General features: G+C 55.3%; 1 protein-coding gene across 1 annotated transcript in view; it reads right to left on the reverse strand.

Moving 5' to 3' along the window:
- The window catches only part of HIP1 (huntingtin interacting protein 1), a 49842-nt gene extending 29945 nt beyond the window's left edge, over positions 1-19897 (reverse strand). The window contains exon 1 of the mRNA XM_054848117.1: positions 19716-19897. Within this exon, the coding sequence (XP_054704092.1) occupies positions 19716-19832 (117 nt within the window). The 5' untranslated portion in view covers positions 19833-19897. The remainder of the gene's footprint in view (positions 1-19715) is intronic.
- Positions 19898-20242: the final 345 nt, after the last annotated feature.

Raw genomic sequence — 20242 nt, forward strand, 5'->3', positions numbered from 1 at the left:
GGCTCGGGGGTGCGAAGGGACCTTTCCCAGCAGGGAATAGGGAAAGCAAAGCAAGGGCTGCTTCCCTGGAGAACCAGGGGGAGGCAGCCCCTCGCTTCACCCTGTGCCCCTCGTGCCTTCATCCTTCTCCTGCCTGAGCTGGAGAGGCAGACAGCCTCCTCCTCTCTCCCCCAGCTGTATTAAACCTCCTCCAGTGCTTCACTCCGAGACCCTTTACACCACCCTGGGAAGACCTTCCATCCTCCTGCAGCTCCGATATTCTCCTGCGAGCTGCCGGGACGGGATGTGCGGTCCGGACCATGATGGATGAAGAAGGAAGAGACATTTAACATCTTTCCCGAGTTCATCAGAGGCTCCACAAGCAGCTTTTATACTCTATTTGGCAACTGATGCCTGCTAAAAGGAAGGGAATTAGGGCTAGAATGTCTTCACAAATGTGGCCTTTTGTCATTACAGCCAGCTTGACGAGGTTCGTTGGATAACAATCTAGAAGGCATTTTCTTTTATTGGTTTTACATCCCCTACTTCTATTTGAGCCAACCTCCGCCTGAGCTGATGCTCCGGGCAGGATGGAGCGGAAAGCCCGGGCTACTCTGCTCCATGAAGCATTTACGTCTCTCTCAAAGGTCTCCTTGCCTCTTTCCCCTCCCTACTGTTCATTTTACCAGGTCTAAAAATACTCCGAAGCCTTTTAAACCCTCTTCCCCTGCAGCTGCCTCCCTCCTGGATGACTAATAATATCTGTTGCTCCCTCTTGATCTCTCTGTATTTCCCAAGTCTTCCCTGAGGGAAGGAACCAAACAGGAGCCGCTCTCAAACCACCCCTCAGACTCACAGTCTCTTAAATTCATTTTCCTCGGGGAATGGCATTTTTTTCCAGCTGCTCCAGTGTACGAGCAGTTTAAACCCACCTCCCCAGAGCAGCTGTCTCAGTTCACAATAAACTAGTCCTGCCCCATGGCTTAACCGTGCAAGATGCTGCCGGAGCATCTTTCCAGTACGAGATCTCCAGGATCCCGAGGTTTTCAGAGCTCTAGGTATAAAGCAGAACAGAGGGCTCACTGGGAAAACCACTGAGCACTTAGAAAACTATTTATTTTCTATTTTGCAGGTTTCAGCTCTTTTCAGCATCTCTATGGATCCGGAGTGGCGGCATCCACTCCCTCGGGGCACGTGACATCTGGGGACCTGTTCAGGCTGGGTTTAGTTTCTGATCCGTGGAGCAGGGTGAGCATCACTGGCTGCACGAGGAGTTTGGCTTTTTAGGAAAAGGGAGTGAATGCCAGGCACCGGGGTGTATTTGTAACGGTGTGATTTAGAGGAGAAACCCACCTTGCCATTGCTGTCTGTGGCAATGGCTTTTTTCCCCCTGAGCTGCGAGGTGAGAGCATCGTCATGCAGAACAGCTTTCCTGACTGATCCACTGCTTTGCGTCCTTCCAAATCAGAGTCAAGCCCTGCCCTCGGGCACCCCGTGCGGCAGCACCCTCCCCTCGGCCAGCCTCACATCACGGGTTATTCGGGATACAGGGATGGAGCAGTCGTGCCGGTGGAAGCTGAAGGTGCAATGAGTTTCTCCAGACTCCGACACCACAATAGAGCCAAACCCCTCCGGGCTGATCCCACACCACCGTGATTTTCAGAAGGGATCCAGCAATGAACAACCTTCAGAAAACCTTTACATTAACACTGGTGATGTAAAAAAAAAACCAACCCAAAATCATCCCAGTCTTGGTGAACCAGCTGCTTTTCAGTGCCAAATCGGCACTCGCACGGGAGGCAGATTTAAAGGGTGTTTGGGTGCTCTGATACTTCTGGAAATCCTCCTGGCTGACTAATGCCCAAATACCTTTGCAAATCTTGATTTAGGAAAAATATCTGCTCCGGAGCAGTGCTTAAAAGGCTCAAGGCCATTTTCAAATCCTTGTAATGCCACAGTTTCCTGGGCATGTGAAAGCAAGAGGAAAAAGCAGATCAGTCACAAGCGGGCACGGGTCCAGGGCTGGCAGCCACACTGAAGGCTTGCGCCGGCACGGAGCAGGCAGCATGGGCAGGAGCGGGCAGCCCAGGGCTGCCGGCCAGGGACTTGTTTCTGTGGGTACCGAGCTCCCCCAGCTCCTCACCATGGGCTGGACCAGCACGGGGATACGGGAGGAGTGCTGCCCTCCCACATCGGCCCAAGCAGAAGATAAATGAAGGGCTCCCGGGGTGCAGAACCGCACAATCCCCGCTGGACCGATGGGCGTGGGCAAAGCCGGCGCCGCTGCCAGCCCCAGGCCGGGGCACGGGCAGGGAGCCCAGCTCCATTATCCCTCCTGCCTTTACAGGAAGCCGCTTTGTTGTGTTGTCAATATACAGATTTTCTTTTAAAAAAATAAAATAAATAAGCTGGGGTTCGTGCTGCCGGTATTGATCGTTTGTTATTTTTAGCTCCTGGTTCAATCTATAGTGGTTGGTGTTACAGCGACTGCATGAGCCTCGTGTAACATCGCTCAGACAGTGCCCGCGGACGGGGCCAGTCCAAGGTTAGCAGGAGCTCAGCGAGCAGCTCTACAAAGCCAACGGGATTAAAAATGCAAGAGGGAAACAGAGCCACAGGATAAGCAGCATCCTCCCCACTCGCTGCTTCACCCTCCTGCTGATGTTGCAAGGAGCCAGGCAGATCCACCCATCCAAACCCGGAGCAGAAGAAAGTCCTGTTCCCCACGCGGTGTGCAGGGCCAGGAAGCCATAGAAGGGGTGACACTGAGCTGGGTGGTGCAGCCAACACGCTGGAGGGAAGGGGTGGCATCCAGAGGGACCTCAACAGGCTGGAGGAGTGGGACCATGTGAACATCATGAAGTTCAACCAGGCCAAGTGCAAGGTTCTGCGCATGGGTCAGGGCAATCCCCAGCACCAGCACAGACTGGGGGAGGAGGGAGGGAGGGAGAGCACCCTGCGGAGAAGGACTGGGGGATACAGGTGGGTGACAAATGGGACATCAGCCGGCAAGGTGCACTTGCAGCCCAGAAAGCCAAGCGTCTCCTGGGCTGCATCACCAGCTGCGTGGCCAGCAGGTCGAGGGAGGGGATGCTCCCCCTCTGCTCCGCTCTCCTGAGACCCCCCTGGAGCACTGCGCCCAGCTCTGGGGTCCCCAGCACAAGACAGACATAGACCTGGTAGAGCAGGGCCAGAGCAGGCCTCCAACATGGTCTGAGGGCTGGAGCACCTCTGCTGTGGAGACAGGCTGAGAGAATTGGGGTTGTGCTGCCTGGAGAAGCAATGGCTCCGGGGAGACCTTACTGCGGCCACTTGGTACTTAAAGGGGGCTGAGAGGAAAGGTGGAGAGAGACTTTTGACCAGGGCCTGCAGTGACAGGACAAGGGGCAACAGTTTTAAACTGAACGAGGGTGGGGTTAGGTTGGACATCGGGAAGAAATGTACGGTGAGGGTGGTGAGGCCCTGGCACAGGTTGCCCAGAGAAGCTGTGGCTGCCCCTGGCTCCCTGGCAGTGTTCAAGGCCAGGCTGGATGGGGCTTTGGGCAACCTGGGCTAGTGGAGGGTGTCCCTGCCCATGGCAGGGGGTGGAACTGGATGATCTTTGAAGGCCCCTTCCAACCCAAACCATTCTGTGAGTCCATGATCTGAAGACGGATGGGGAAGGCACCACCTGAGGTCCTCTATCCAAAACGACAGCCTTCAGCAGCCACAATAACAACTGTGTGTAAGTGAAGTGTGGCAGTGGGATGTAAACCTGCATGCTTAACCTCGGCTAGTATGTACATGACCACTTGCTCATCACTCGCAGATCTCTTCTGTGTCCTCTGCAGCCCCATCCGCACCTGCGGGTTATCTGGAAACCCTTCTCGACTCCAGCTGAGGCTCGATCTTCTTTTATGCACACACAAAGCACCACTGTAGTTAGCCACTTCCTTCTTGTAAGCCTAATGCCAACACCACCGAGACACGCAAAATGCCCAGAAGAAGGAAACAGGGTTAGCAAAGGTCACCACTGCGCTACTGAACCACCAGCGCTGGGCTCACTGCTCCCACTTCTGCCACCTCACTGCTCCCCGGGCTGCCAGCGCCCAGAGCTCCTCTGTCACCCCCCCTTCTTGCAAGCCCCAGAGGTCTAAGGGGATGAATACTCACCAATGGCCCCCAGTTTTGTTCACACTGCTCCGTTCTGCAGCCCCTCAGTATCTGGATCAGTGCCGTCGATGCTTCAGGAGATGGTTGATAAAACATGGCTCCCATCAGTTTCCCTGTGAAGCCCGCAAGTTCTCCCCTGGAGGCTTCATGTATGGGGAGCTGGAGGCTTCACGTGGAGCACGGCTGGTGCCCATGGGGCCAGAGACGAAGCCATGCCAAGCCACCTTCAGCATCTCCCCTCGGATGCCTTTGTCCCTCTCCCAAAGAGCTCCCTCCCTTTGTAGTCTCCAAACCTCTGTCTGAGGTCTCCCCTGAATTGCCCCATCAGAGGAATCATTTTATTTATCTGCGTTTTGTGCCTTGGATTGAGACCCGCAGACCTGGTGGCAATGCCACCTGCGCAATGCTTCAGCTCAGTGCCCACCCAAGACCCGCACACCTGCCGCCCAGGACTTTCTCACACCTTCTCCTGAGCTTTATTTCCCTGCAAATCCACAAGACGGGGAGAAAGGGGCTGAGCGGATGCTCCCAGCAGATCTGCAACGCGTACGCACACCTCAGCACCTACAACAAGCCCTAAACATTAACAGCTTCGGCACACCCGCATAACAAACGAGGAACGAACTCGTCTGAAACGAAACCGCCTCATGCAACAGGCTGGGAAATGCTGCGGCAAATGTTTTCCCTGCGGCCGGACCCCACCCCACGGGCCAGACGCTGCCAGACCCCTGCCAGACCCTGCCTGCAGTCTGCAAACTGCAGACACTGAGCCCGCCTGTAGCTAATGGGCAGCAGCAAAAGTATTTATAGGAAATAGGCAACATATTTACAGCCCCAGGAAAGTTTCCAGCTCTGAGTATATTCATATTTAAGCACCGCGCGGTTGCAGGGAGAGGTTGGAGCAAAGCGAGTGACGCTGGCTTGCAGCAGCGCTGCCTCCTCCTGAGTGCTCCCAGAGGTTTTTCCGCTTTCTTTGGCATTGCAAGCCACCTCCCAGCTCTCACCCCCCAACCCGGCTGCTGGCACCTCTGTCCACCTCCCCGTCTCCCTGAGAGCCACTTCCCAGAAGTGCCAGCGCGCTTTGGGCTACGAAGAGCTGTGGGTTTGCTGCCTGTCCTCTTCCAAATGGGCTCGTCTCCCTCCCACCAGACCCCACGGGATCCAGGTGCCCATCTCAGTCTGGGGGGAAAATGGCGGAGCAAACGAACCGATGCCCGAATGAGAGATAGACATGTCATTTTTAATACCCCGCACGCAGCAGGCGAGCAGTGCTGGGATGATACCCCATGGGTGACCCTGCTCCCCTCTCCCCCAGCAAGGAAAGAGCTCGCTCCCAGTGTCCAAATCTCTGCCGCTGGAAAAGTTTGACCTTTATAATTAATAAATACTAATTTAATAATGACACAGGACCTAAGGCTAAAGGTGACAGAGGGCTGTCAGCACCGGAGCAGGGCTGAGCTCCATGTGTGGCCCCCTGGGATCTCCCAGGACTTCTGAAATGAGCACCCGGCTTCGTTAAGCCACGACTGCGGTTCCCAAGCCCTGGTCCCCGGCAGCCCTCCCCAGTGCTCAGGGACCCACCACGTGCTGCCAGCTGTAACTAGAGCTCAGCGCCCAGCGATGGGGTGTCCGTTCCCCGTGCAGAGGAGCAGGATGGGACAGAGGAGGAACAAGGGATGTTCTCTGATGGATGTATAAATGGAAAATAATCCAGTCCCGTCCTGGTACATGAGCTTTGGTACTCTTTCAAAAGTACCAGTGGGCCACGCTCCCCGTGTTCGACAGCTCTCCTGTGTCGGCGGATGCTCCCCACTGCAGGTGATGCTCCAGGCAAGGAGCTCCGTGACTTTGCCGTGGCACGCCGCCCACTCGCTGGGCGTGGAAAGTGCCTGGGGAGCACGCAGAGCTGGAGCACAGATCTCCGCTGGGATGCAGGGTGGAGCCTGAGGTGGAAAAAGCCCTAGCGCATAAAGGAAACTGTGTTTCATGTGTTATTGCTGCCTGTCTGACGCTTACCAATGGGGGAATCGCAGGCACGATTCCGTGCAAAGGGCTATGAAGTCCCTTCCTGAGATCTAAATATTAGTTTTTACTCATTTTCCTTATTCAAAAACAAAACACTGCCGGCTGGAGCGTGTGCCAGCATGCCCTTCAGCCTACCCAGCCCAAGAAGAAAGGGTTGTTCTGTCCCACTCCTGCCAGCCCCGGCACCGTGGCGGGAGAGGAACCGAGAGCGTAAAAGCCAGCTGTGGGTGCAGAAAACATGCCTGTGCCTCCTGGCAGGACGGGGAGAATGGGTGAGAGGCACTTGGGCTGGGCACGGAGAGCGAGAGGCAGCTCCATCGGGAGCCTCTCCGGCAGCAGGAGGAGATGCCCACGTGCTGGGACCCACGGGCACCCCACAGCTCGCCCACACGTGATCCCACAGGGATGTGGGCCGGCTCGGGGGGGCTGCACCCACCACGCCGTTCCCTGCCTCCTCCAGCTCCAGGGGTGGGATGATGCATCCTCCGCAGTGGGATGGAGCCAGGGGGATGCAGTGCTTGGCCCTGTGGCTGCAGGGGGAGGAGAGCCCTGGACACAGCCCTGCCTGCACACCACCGCCCTGCCTGCACTTTACTGCCCTGCCCACACACCACCGCCCTGCCCGCACACTGCAGCTGCAGGCAGCAGCACAGCCCCAGCGCGGAGCAGGACAGTGAGGCAGGGCAGCTGCAGTGCTCTGCACCCTGAGGCTGCTCCTGCCACAGTTAAACAGGGCAGAGGGAAGGGCAGCCCCAGGATCTCTGAGGTGTTTCATGAAATCAGAGCGTTATCACCTGAGAGGGAAGTCTCTGTTCTCAAAAGCAAATCACAGCATCCAGAGCGTGCACGATGCTGCCACTGCCAACTGCCTCCTGTCTGCCTAACGCTGGGCGTGCATCACTGGCAGAGGGGCACACAGGACTCCAAAACGATGAGGTATTGGCTCTGAGAGACAAAATGGGTGCTCCTGGCTACACATCAACAGCTGAGCTGGAACTGAAGTGCAAGCAGGCACCTCTTCCCAAACGATCAGTCACCCCCATCTGTGATGCAGCGCTCACGTCAGCAAACGAGCCATGTGCAGCAACTCAATTCCGCTCTCCCGGAGACGGCAACAAGGTGTCCCACTGGTGCAGCAAGGCCCTGAAGTTTTCCAAGTACATAAAATCAAACATCCCTTTAAACACACCCAATTTCATTCTTTTTCAGCAATTCAGCAGTTGTCAGACACTGCCAGGCCAGCCCAGCACAGGGAACCGTGGTCCTCACCACCCCGGGGCATCCTCCTGTCAGGGATACGCTCTGCTGGAAGGGGCCAGGGCTGGCCGGCGTGACGCGGGGCGAGGGCTCCCGTGTGACTGGCGTGACACGGGGCAAGGGCTCCCGTGAAAGCCAGCGGGTGACAGCCAGCCTCTCAGACACAAAAGCCATGGGGATCAGACTTGTCTGGGCGAGGGCGGATGGATGGCTGAGCGAGGCACCAGCCCGAGGACAGTGGGAGCCGCACCCAGCACTTCTGTGGAGAAAAACCTCTGTGTTCCTACAGCATTCGGGGAATCAGGACTTTTTTTTTTACATTTTTGGATAAATACTAGAAATCTACTGACTGATATTATCAGAAACAACCCAGAGAACCCTGAACACAGCCCAGCTGTCACGGCCAGTCCTCCGTGCCGTACCCAAGTGCTCACCAGCGAGGCACAGAGAAACAGAAATCCTCATGGTGAGAATTTGGTGAGAATTTGCACAATGCTGCTACCTGGGAGAAGAACGTACTGCAACTAAACACCAGGACCAGGAAAAAATGCTGGTGAGAAGCAGACATCCACGTACAGCAGCACCCAGGGACCACCCGGGCAGTGCTGCTGCGGTGCTGCAGTCATTACGTGGGGTGGTCGCAGAAGGAGCTGAGCACCGGTCCTTCTTCCCTCTAGGGCTGGAAAAGTTGGAAATACCTAGGATGAGAATAAGAAGCTCTCACCATGGCTACACACACTGCTCACAGGACACTGGTTATTTCCGTGAGCGGTAAACACACTGCTGCTCTGTGCAGGCTGGAAAGAAACAGTCCCTTGGAGGTGCTGGGATCAGATACCCAAAATTTGCTTATCATCAGAAGAAAGGAGCTGGCAGACTTCATCCTCTCTGATAGGAATCAGCAGTTCTTAGCATTTCCACAATGTGCAAAATCCTGCTGATGGGATGAGAAGCTGGGTAACTAGAGAGCAATTGCTCCTGGAGCTAGTGAGTGTGGTGGAAAGGGAAGAAAAAGGGTTAAAATTATAAATGATGTAACAAGGACAGCCTGGCTAATTGCCATTTCCACGCGATGGCTGATTAGAAGAAAGAATTGATTCAGGTATGACCCATTCCCAGCAGGCATCGATGTCGTGTCAGCCCGTCCCTGCGAACTGACCGATGCTTGCACCTGCAAGGGACTGCGGAGCCCAGCAGACAAGTGGCAGCAGGGACCCAAAACAGTTCCCGTGTGATAAAAACTCTTGGAGGGGGAGACTGCAGCCACAGCATTCCCAAAAATGGTATCCAAGTATTAAGGGATTAACGCAGAAGTCTAGAGGTGATACAGTTAATTATACCTTCTCCCATGGGAGAGAGCAGACCCACCGGGATGCCCCGGGGAGCCTGTGCCAGCCCTGGGCAGCTCTGCCCCTGCTCTGGCTTTGCACCGCAGCCAAAAATCCCAGCTGATTTTAAGGGGCTGAAAACCACAGGTTTTGTCAAATAAATTGTCCTCTCCTTCTTGCTCCGGTTTCTTCACATCTGTGCAGCAGACAAAGCTTCGCTTCCCTCCCAGTGAGCAGAAATTGCTGAACATTTTGTCTGAGCTCTTTGCTCACCAATCATCAGCAAATACCTGATCGCTCATCCACCCCCCCAACATCATTAATTTCTGCAGGTTTGGCCAACCCTGCTGGCACACGGGGAGCTCTTCTGCCAAACCAGCTGCTCTGAGGTGTGAAATCTGGGTGTAACGGAAAATACAGGCAGGGGTGAGAGTCCTCGTTCCCTGGGAAAGCCATCTCAAGGATGTGAGAGAACTGGGAATAATGCAAGGGAGAAAGAAGACCCAATCTGAGTGGAAAAAATGCAGGACATGGTTCCCAGCTCGGTGCTTGCAGCAGTGGGACTCTTCAAACTTGGACATCTCAGCTAAAAAAATAATAAAACTGGAATGCATAAGCAGAGAGCAGCCCTATTTCTAGCTGCGACTCCTCCCTGTGTGCTTGGCCTCCCAGACGACTCAGAAACTCAAGGCACTTCTTTCCGAGCTATAAAAAGAGCTGGAGCGGGACTGCAATAGCCGGGAAGACAAACAAGAGAGGAGCGTGTCCTCCCGTTGAGGCCAAGAGCAGCTCACCAGGAGAGGAGCAAAGCCAGGAGATGGTCTTGCTCAACCCAACTCCCCAGCTAACGTCACCTTTTGAGGTGCCCACAACGAGGAAGGGCTGTGGGGCACGGCGGAAACTCCACACTGGATCCCACCCTCTGGAACATTGGCTGTGCTGTGTTCCAAGTCATCCCACCGCCTTTCCCCCCTTCCCGTGCCAGGAGGAGGGGTGAAGGTCCAGCTTCATGCTATGCTGTGTGTGACCTCTCCTCCTGTCACCCCAACACAAACCTGGGTCCCCACAGCAATGAGGTGCCCTGTGCTTGGGGGGAGGCACAGGTTCATCCATGGACATCTCTGGCAGGTACCATGGTGAGCAGAGCTGGGGCACAAAGCTGTTCCTGGGACCACAGGGAGGGATGAGCCACACTGAAACGCAGCTCCTTGCTCCCCAGGCAGGCTGCTAAAAGGGTTAAAAATCTTGCCTGACACCCGTTCCTCATGTCCCAGCAGGACTGCATGGACCATGCAAGTTCCAGGTAACAGAACGAGACCATAAAATTCAGCAAACTCAGAAATACCTATCTTTGCCCTCTCCAGACAAGTATTTATCTCCACGGAAACAGTCAAACCTTGTTGACTCTGTCGGAACATTTCATTCCCATTTGTGAAGTGCACAAAACCTTTCTGTCTGGGAAAACACAAGGTCTCCACCAGGTCACGGACTGGTATTCAATGCAGAAGTCGTCATCTCTTCTGGTGGAGCCATTCCCAGCCTACGCTGACTTCTTCAGCACAGAAGAAGTCAAAGTCTTCCACTGCCTCCACTTCAGCATTGCCTTAAGACCTTGGAAAATCTTCACACAGCACTAATTGGTGGTGTGGGACTTTCGTTGTGAGCAGTTCTGAGCTGAACTGCGTGGCCCACAAGTAGCGACCTGAAGGCGGCACGCTTGGTGCATACAGTAACCGTGGCTGAGGAGCAAAGGGACAACCACGATGCCTATGGACCAGCAAGGGTGAGGGCCAGCACCAGTGTGACCTGCTGCCAAGCCCATTAAGATGCATAAGTGCTGATCAGTGCTTGATTCAGTGGATCGCAGAGATTGCATTTAGTCCACACCTGGATGAACAGTGACCTTCACCAGCAGCAGGTTGGGGACCTGAGGGCCATATCTTGCTTGTGCAGAAGATGCAAATTGCTCTTTGCAAGCTTAGCCAGAGCCCTCCTGCGTCCAGACGCCTGATCCTGGAGGAACGCTGCCTGGAGGGAACTATATCTCAGGACATGCATCACTAGGTCAGTGAGGTGAGCTCTCAGCACTCGCGCCATCACCTCTTTTCTGGGCTTTCAGGAGGAGGGACAATTCCTGGGTGTCCATGATGTTCCAGCACAAGCACCTTGCAACACCATTCGTGCTTACAAAACCCTGGATTCTTGTTCACTTCCATGTGAACACAATGACTGGAAAACATTATTTTCCAGCCATCATCTGCTAATTAAAATAAAAAGCGATGCCATGCACTCTCTAGAGAGCGCCGAGCTGCTCGCAGGGAGTAAGAGAGACAAATGTAACAATAACTAGCAAGTCTCCAGCCCGGCCCTGGCAAGAGAAGCCTGTTCTCCCAAAGGGTCCCTTTGTTTGCCGCAACTTGCCTCTTTCCTGCATGGTAAATACTGAACGTGCCCTGCGCGGGAGCAGTGCCTCACCTGCCAGCTCATCTCCTGCAGCACAGCGGTGCTGGCCGAGGGGCTGCACTGTCCCAGGGGGAACGGCAAAGCGGTAAACGGTGGTGAATGCTGGACCCCAGGGGACCCCCAGGGAACAGGAACCCAGATGCCAACAGCCTTTGATGCAGCATTTGGGACAGCAGGACCCAGGATGCACCCAGGAAGGGCACAGGCTGGTGCTGTTAAATTGGGATTTATCGCAATCGCATCAAGCTGGCTACCAGCCAGACTAGGTAAACATAGCATGTAAAGTTATGGAAGTCCTGGAATAAAGTAACCGCAGCTTCAGCAATCTGATCTGCAAGCACACTTAACAGAGTTTTGTTAGTTTGCTCAACAGCCAAGAAACAGTCTTCTCCACCTCAAGATTCAAAGGATGGCAGATCTGGGCAACTCAAGTCAAGTTTCATGACGGAGCCATGAAAAAAGCCTGGTAACCTCACTATGAGCTGCATAAAGCTGAACGAGCTCTAGAGCTACGTGATTTCTCAGTAACACAGCTTCTACAGCCGCTGCGATGATGCTTTCTGCATTGGTGGGAACAGAGAATGCAATGGTGTCCACCTGCCCAAGCACCAAACCGGCACAGCGACGAAAGGCAGGGCAAGAAGGGATCAGCAAGTGAGGCCAAGCCCCGCAGGAGGGCACGGGCACCAAGAAACAGCTGATGGACATACCCACCTGAAAGCCTGTGGTGGGAACTGGGACCATCTGGGAGCATCTCTGCTGGACTGAAGATGTTGCAAGTCATGGCCAGGACTATACTCTGCAGCCGACGCAAGGCTAAGCCTGTCCTCATGGTACACCACCAACCACGACCACGCTCTTCATTGGCGTGACACTTGTCAAGCTGCCAAAACGTCCCACCAAAGAAGGAACCAAAATTCAGTGGTTACAAAAGGAAGCTCTATGTGCTAAGACACACTTTTAATCTGAATGAGGCTGGAGATAAGGAAGAAATGTTGTACAATGAGGGGGGTGAGGCCCTGGCACAGGTTGCCCACCGAAGCTGTGGCTGCCCCTGGCTCCCTGGCAGTGTTCAAGGCCAGGCTGGATGGGGCTTTGGGCAACCTGGGCTCGGGGAAGATGTCCCTGCCCACGGCAGGCAGGTTGGACTGGACAATCTTTGAAGGTCCCTTCCAGCCCAAACCATTCTGTGAGTCCATGATAAGATACTTAAAGTTTACGTACGCCTTTGAGCAAGTAACTTCGCCTTTTGCATGTAGACCAGGGATCATTTACCTTCCCCCATGATTAGCCCGGAACAGCACACAATGTATAATTAGTCCAGCCGTGGGCTGGGACTCACACATCCGGGCTAAAATACCGGCTGCGCTGCTGGTTTCTGCTGTCACCCGGGGAACAGTCTGTCCCCAGGAAGTTTTCTTATTTGGTGACAGTGCAACATAAATCAGCCAAGCTGGTGGCAGAGATTAGGGCCAGGATCCGGCCCTTCCTGCCCTTGAGCTGCTGTGGGACCCCCTGGTTGCTGGCCCCATGTCCCCACTGTCCCAGTACGGGTCACCCTTGTGGGACAGCGGAGAGGGACTGAATCCCTTTAGGTTTTATGTCAATTCTCCGCACCCTGCGCCAGCACCCAGCCCACCAGGGCTGAGCCATGGGGCTGCCCACAAAGCTTCTTCTCCTGCCTGCACCGGGGAGTCCCTGGGGCAGTCCTCACCACCCTCCCAGCATTGCTTCCTTTGTGCTGATTATGTTTTTTAGACATATTTATCAATATTATTCCTTAAGAAATACATTTTTAATACAAACCAATTTTTTTAAAGTGTCAGGTTTGCATAAGAACAAGTCTGCAAAGATGTGGCAACCTCTGACTCCAGCCACTGCTCCTGCTCTTGCTTTGAGTTACAAATACATCCCATTTTCCAGCTCAGAAATACACGTGCCCCAGGGCCCAAGCGTCTGTTGAGCTCAGGATCTGTGGAAGGCTGGGGCAGCCGTTTTAGTTTGCCCGCCACAACAGCGAATGAGTTACACAGCCAGAGGTGGGTTATGGGATGAGCATGGGTGCAGCATTTGGGTGCTGGGGCTCATGCCTCAGTGCCCATGTGCCAGACGGTGCCAGAGCAGGCGATGCTCAGCCTGGCCCTGTGTCAAATCCATGGGGTGATGTGCTGGGGGCTGCAACGGGCACCTTCTCCCCATCCTCAGTTTCTCAATCTTCAACCAAAATTGTCCCTCCTGCAGCTTCAGCCCCTTCACTTTGGTCTGTCCAGAGGTTTCTTCCCCTGGAAGAGCAAAGCTGGGACGAGCCACCCCCTCCTCGTGACAGGCACCCGCTTCCCACCTGCCCTTCCCCACCATTTTCCCTGGGCTCAAGGGTCACTGCCAGTGCTGGCGGATGGGACCACACTCAGTCCAGAGTCCTCGACAGGGAATTTGGTAAAAACAATCCGCCTGTCTGGCTGCTTCTCCCCAGCTGAAGTTCAGAGAACAAAAGCCCCCGCGCAGGACCTTCAGCGGGGAGCCCTGTCCTAACTGCAGAGCCACTCAATGACAACCACCCTGGCTCACATCGTTCATGCTGATCTGTATTTTAAAGATCAGATTTTAAAGAGCCTCCTGTAACCATCAGGGCAGCATGTGCAGAGCGAGGGCAAACACTTTTGGGGGCAGCAACGTCCCCCAGCCCTTGGCATCCCTGCCTTCCCGCTCAGCCCTGGCGTGATTTGCAGCAAGGTCTCCCCTTGTCACTTGGTGGTCCAAAAATTTTGTGTCCCTGTCTGGAGCAGCCCCCTGCACTCGGTGGCAGATGTCCCCCATTTCCAGCACCAAACCTGTTTATTCTCCTGAGGCTCGGCTGCCTCTGGAGTCTGTCACTGCATTAAAAAATTCAGTTATTTCTGCATATATTTAAAAAAAACCCAAACCTTTCCATCCCAGATTACACTAAAGAGAAAAGCAGCCCCTAATCTGGTAAAAGAAAAACTATTTTCTTTCCCTGGGGATGGAAATAAGTTTCTGAGAGGGACTCGCTGAAAAGAGATGACTCATTTCTTCACTGCTGAAGCTGTATTCAATCCCAAGCACCTCTAATTCCGATTAAAAGACAGGAGACCGAAAGCATGGGGGTTCACACAGCACAAAGCACAAGAGCTCATTTTCCTGGAGATGAAAGAGCCGTGAATTAATCCCCTGTATCACCTACTCCCCCAGGATGGGCTCAGCTGCCTTCAGCCTCACTCCCCGCAGCCAGGAGCTATTTTTTCCTGTTCTTGCTAGTGTCAATATGTTTCTTTAAATATCTTTTCAGAGAGGCTATATATATAGCCCCACTCTGGTGCTTTGAAAGGAGCCTCATTTCCTGTGTAAGAACCGAAGTTCTTGGCAAAGCTGCCGGCGGCTGCAGCATCCGAACCACAAAAATTGTTTTTTTCAGTAGTAAAATGGTATTTCCTCCGCGACTGTGAGTCGTACCAAGCCGGGTCTGGTCTGAAACCAACGGGGCTGCTGTGGATGGGAGATACGGTGCCATATTCCCAATTATGTAAATGATGGCAGAAAGGGATTAATTGCATTAATAGCAGCGGTCAGGCTGCAACGGTGCCCGAAGGTGGCACAGCCCGCCGCAGGGACCGGGATGGGCACAAAGCTGCTTTCGACTTGCATTTGGCTGTGAAAAATTTTGGTTCCTACATCAAAAGAATTTACTAACCAACATTGGGGGAGGAAAAAGAAAAAGCCCATTCCATTTGACATCGCTTTGTGCCAGATACGTTTTCTCCTTCTTCTGCATGGTCTCTACCTGCCTGGGTTTTGAGAGGGCTCCTCCAGCAGCCGAGCAGGAAAGAAACTAGCTTTCCAGCCCCTGCGAAGCGGTGGTGGGATGGCTCATGGGTGCTCAGGACCTTCAAAACCTTTCTGAGGAGATGTGGCATCAGCTGCGTTCAGCGTGCTGCATCTCCCTGCCAGGAACATGCTGCATCTCCCCAGCGGGAAGCTCCCAGCTGCAGGGTTTGACACGCCGCTGCACCACGTCGGGACCTCTTACGATAGGAGCAATGATGCAGACAGCTCAGCAATCGTCTTCTGCTGCAACTGGGTCTTTCCAGGGTAATTTCTGATTCAGAAATTGCTTTTATTGCTGGTCCAGCAGCAACACAGTCCTAGGACCCAGGACCCAGCGTGCAAATGTGCAAGAGAAGGTAGTGGCCATGGGCAACCCAAGCGGTCCACATTTCTCTTTGCTACTCGGTGACTTTCTCAGGCAAAGAATGCAAAGAAGATAAAGTGCAATTTTTTTAAAATTTTTGGAGGAATTGTAAAGACTCATCTTCTCCCAATACTCACCACTATCAGGACAGGTCTCCCTTGGGATTAATCCCTGTGGGTAAGCGCAGAGGGACCCCAATGGGCATGTAATCTTGGTGCCAAGCTGCACCACATCTCCTGGCACAAAGTCCCAGCAGACATGAGCTCTGGGGGACAAGCACGAAACTTCTGCCCCCCTCCACAAGCCATGGACCACCTCCACCGGTGCTGCATGGATGTCCTCATCGCCAGGACCCAGCACTGCCTCTGGGCCAGGCAGCCCATGCTCACAATGAAGCATGGCCACGGTGTTGGAGCAATGCTCAGGACAGGGGGAAACATAGCAGAGTTATGTTGTCATCTTTGCAGCCCAGAAGACAACATGCAATCACAAGCAATACTGCTTTCCTTCCGCTCAGAAGCCACGGGGGCAGGAACAAGGACGGGAGCTCAGCGCACATCCTGCTGAGACTCCAAGGACACTTCCCCCGTCTTCACTGTCTGAGCACGTTTGCCCCTCTCCAGTGTTTGGTTTCCTGAAAGGGGGAAGGGGCCTGTGCAGGAGCAGCTGAGCAGAATCATGCTGGGTCAGGAAGGAGACCTTCCCACACCTTCAGCTTTCCCAGGGCCAGCTGGTGCCTGTGGATGCCATGCACCACCTCCGCGAGTCTGCAATTCTGCCTGCACTGATGCCGAGCAGCGCCTGGCCTCGCTGGCCGTGTCCCCGCTGGGAACGAAGGGAAACTCCCCATGGCAGTCCAAAACACAAGTGAAGCAGAAGCAAAGCCCGGCATTTCACCCCGCTGTGCATCCTCCGTGCCCCACAGAAGTCCTGTGTCCTTCTGGCTCCATTTTCACCCTCAAGATCTTGGCTTTTCCAACCGCTGAACATCTTGGTCTTTGCCAAACCAGCCAAGCAAGTCAGCACAGAATGAAATACGCTGCTCGGCACCATCATGGCACAAGGATGTCTGCTGGGGACAACTGCAGCAAGAAGAGGAGGAAGACACAAGGAGGGAAGGTCCCAATGCACCAACCTAAATGAGGAGGTCTTCAGACCTTCCCTGCAGAGCTCCGACACCAGGACATGCTCCTCAATACAACCAGGAGAACTTGCAAACGTCAGACTCAGATAACATGCAAAATACAAACATTTCTCTCCTATGGCAGAATTTTCACTTTTGGTGGATTTTCTCCTCCCTTAGACAGTTTGCTCTGTCCAAAGATTTATTCTACCAAGGTTGAGGCAATGAGCAGCAGTAAATGACAGCAAGTGAAACACCAGCAAAAGGGAGACAGTGGTTGCAACACTCATCCCCTCCACAGCAGTGATGCACCCCACATGGCCGTGCATCTGCAGGACAGCAGAACTGCAGCATTTGGCATCCCTCTTCTTCCACCTCCTGTGAAAACAATCAGCACTGATGGCAAAAGAAGAAGGGAGCCCCTGGGCACGTGTCCAAAGCAGACGGCCCGATTGCCGTGGTTCTCACCGAGCAGCTCTCGCCCAGCAGGCAGCAAGGACACACGGCAGCACAACAGCAGGGATGCCATGTCTCAGCACATCTTCAGGTTTCTCACATTTGCATCACCAGGAAAAGCGAGACATCTGACTAGCCACGGGAGAAGAAAAGAGGCCACTGGGAAATTTATTCCCCTTTGTCCCCAAGCCAATAGATGGACGTTGTCAGGGCACAGCCGTTATGCAACATGATGACCACCATGAAAATATCCCACCACCAGAGTTTCCCATCACCTTGCAAGTGTCCCACCACCAGAATGTCCCACCACAAAAGCATCCAACCACCAGAACGTCCCACCACCACCAGAGCTTCATAGGGTGCTCTCGGTTTTCCAAACTGAGTCTCAGCTCACATAAATCAGGTTGTGCCAAACCCGAGCAGGTGTTATTCGGGCTCACCAAAGGCCCGTTTTGACACACCACCTGTCTGTACGGGCTCTTCTAGCCCAGAATAGTCTTCCTGGTGAGTGCGCTGCTGTCAGGAGACAGGCAGGTTTGGAGGCAGGGAAGGAATGAGCCTGTACACGCAGAAAGACAGGTAAAATCTTCATTTTAAAAGCCATTTAACAGATTAAATTTTTCTTAAGAAAAGTCACTTTCATTAAAAAAAAAAAACTCAAAAAAACCCCAAACCCCCTAAGTTTCTATAAAAAACAAGTCAGAAAGAAGAAGTTTGATAAAAGCTGTTGATGACCAACATGTGGAAGATCCTCAGATTTGGCAAGTTCCCTAAACTGGAAAGAGAGAATGCTGAAGAAAAAAAAAAGTAAAGAAAAAAGAAAAAGAAAGGAAATTGCACAGAGCTGAACACGCAGAAGAAAGAAAAGCCAGGCAGGCACTGAGCTCCTAAAAACATATTTTTTGTTGTGTCATTTGTCTGCCAATTGGACAGGGTAGATCAAGTCCATCTCACATGGCTGTGGCGGGCAGTGCGAGGGCTCGTGGTGCTGCCAGCGCGGTGCTGGGTGCCGCGTGTGTCGCTCCCCCAGCCGAGCCCGCCGCCCCCTTCCCGGGGGACCCACGCAGGGACCCACGGGGTCTTTTTCTGACACATTGGAATGGGCAGGCACTTGCACGTGCAAACTAGTCCCAGTTCCACCTTCAGTGCTATAAATAATTGATTTTTGAGGTAACTTGAGCAAGGAAGGTAAGAAGACTCCCTGTGCATAATCTCGCATCCAGCCTTAAATCCTGATGTTTCTCTTTCTGATGTTTCTCAGTTCAGAGCTGATCCTCGGTCTCTATTTCCATTACTAAGCCATCACGCATGTGCCGCTCCCACTTGGTGCAGGTCCTGGCTGGACCCTGGTCTCATCCAGGTCCTGGTCCCCCCTGCACCGCTCCCAGAGTGGCCAATCCTGCCGGCCACCACCTCCAGTCCTCTCCTGCCTCGGCTTCCCTTCCTCTCCCACGGCGGGTCAGGATGGCACCGCTTCACCTTTACTTTCCATCCCTCGACACAGACCAGGGGCAAGCTGTCCCCAGCCCCTCCCACCGCCATCACATCCCTCCTCCCCATGGCTTGTCCAGGTATCTCCCCGCTGCTTCCAAGCACACCCTTTCACCAAATCGTTGTCTTTTCCCCAAAAGCACCCGCACACCCCTGCTGCTCCCCCAGCTCCGCCGCCACCAGACATCGAGCCATCACATCAGACGCAGGTGAAGGGCAGAAAGACCCCACCCAGACACTCAGGATGCTGCCAGTGAGCAAACGACGTCCATTGGAACATGATGGGGCCTCTTCCTGAGAGCCACCCGCAGGGACAGTCCCTGTCCTGTGCCCTGCCCACGCCAGGCGTCCCCGAGCGGCATGGGAGGTCTCTGGGGGACGAGAGCCAACAGGGTGACCAACCCCGCTCCCCACAGAGCCGCACCACGTCCCCTCCAGCCAGCAGGGCAGAGGCGCTCCTGTGCAGAAGGCTGCTCTGAGGAGGGCACGCAAGATGGAGCCCAGGGTGGAGAGGGCACCGGCCTGGGCACGACACCCAGCTCCAGCTGGGCCAAACCCGGCAGTGACCCAGGCCAGCTGGTAAACGCCCCCCAGCCGGTAATGGCCCCCTGCCACGCAGCCAAGGCCAAGGCTGAGCCCCTCGCTCTCCCCAGCTGGGGAGGCCGCTAGCAGAGGCGCCAGGCTGAGCAGCACGCTGCTGGGCCCAGACTGCCCAGGTGCCACCAGTCCCTCTCGGCCCCACAGGGGAAAGGCCCAGCCTGGCCCAGGGCCACCCTGGCCCCTGCCCTCCATGGCGACCCCCTGCCTGCCTGGGCGGGGCTGGGCTGGCTCCGCCCACCGGGACAGCCCCACCCACTCAGGCAGCCCCACCTACCTGGGGCATCCCCGCCCACTGGAGCCCACCCAGCTCACCTGGCCGGCCCCACCCACTCAGGCTAGCTCCGCCCACCCAGACAAGCTCCGCCTAGTTGTGCCAACACCGCCCTACTGGCCAACTCGAGCCAGCCCCCCCGGCTCACCTGGGATGGCCCCGCCCACTCCAACAAGCCCCGCCCATCTGAATTAGCCCCGCCCACTAGGGCACGCCCCACCCAATCGAACCAACTCCGGCTACCTGGCGGGCTCCGCCCTCCGGCCAGCCCCGCCCCGTCCGGCCCCGCCCCCTCGGGCGGCACCCCCACACCGGTCGGCATCACCCGCCGGGCCGGCCCCGCCCTGCGGCCCCGCCCCGTACCTGGGCACGCTCGAAGCTCTCCCGCTCCGCCTCCAGGCCACCGCCGACCGCCCGCCGGCTCAGCACCTTCGGCAGCGGGTTGGACACCTGCTTCATGGAGCTGCTCACCCGGTCCATGGCCCCTCCGCGCCCGCCGCCGCTCCGGCCCCGCCGCGCCGCGCCCTCACCACAGCTCCGCTCGGCGCCGCCGCTAGCCGGACCCCGCGCCATTGGCCCACCCAGCTGCCACTCGCGCGTGGGCACGCCCCTCCGGCACCGCCTCCACTCTGGTGGCTCCGCCCTCCTCCCGCCCCTTCACTCTCGTTGGCCGTCCCCACTGCCACTCGGGAGGAGCCGCCGAGGAGGCCGGCCCCAAGCCGGCTCAGGCGGCCAGCTCACGTGATCGTAACCAAGCTCACTGGTCCAGCCGGACGCCACTCAAGGCCAACTCCCGCCCCTCCGCGAGAGTCCCTCCCTCAGTCCCACCTTGAGCGACCGCCCTCTTAGCACCTCCCACCTCAGCCCTGTGGTCACGCCTCTGTGCCATC

The sequence above is a fragment of the Grus americana genome, chromosome 19 (assembly GCF_028858705.1).
Source record: "Grus americana isolate bGruAme1 chromosome 19, bGruAme1.mat, whole genome shotgun sequence".
In the NCBI taxonomy this organism is placed as follows: domain Eukaryota; kingdom Metazoa; phylum Chordata; class Aves; order Gruiformes; family Gruidae; genus Grus; species Grus americana.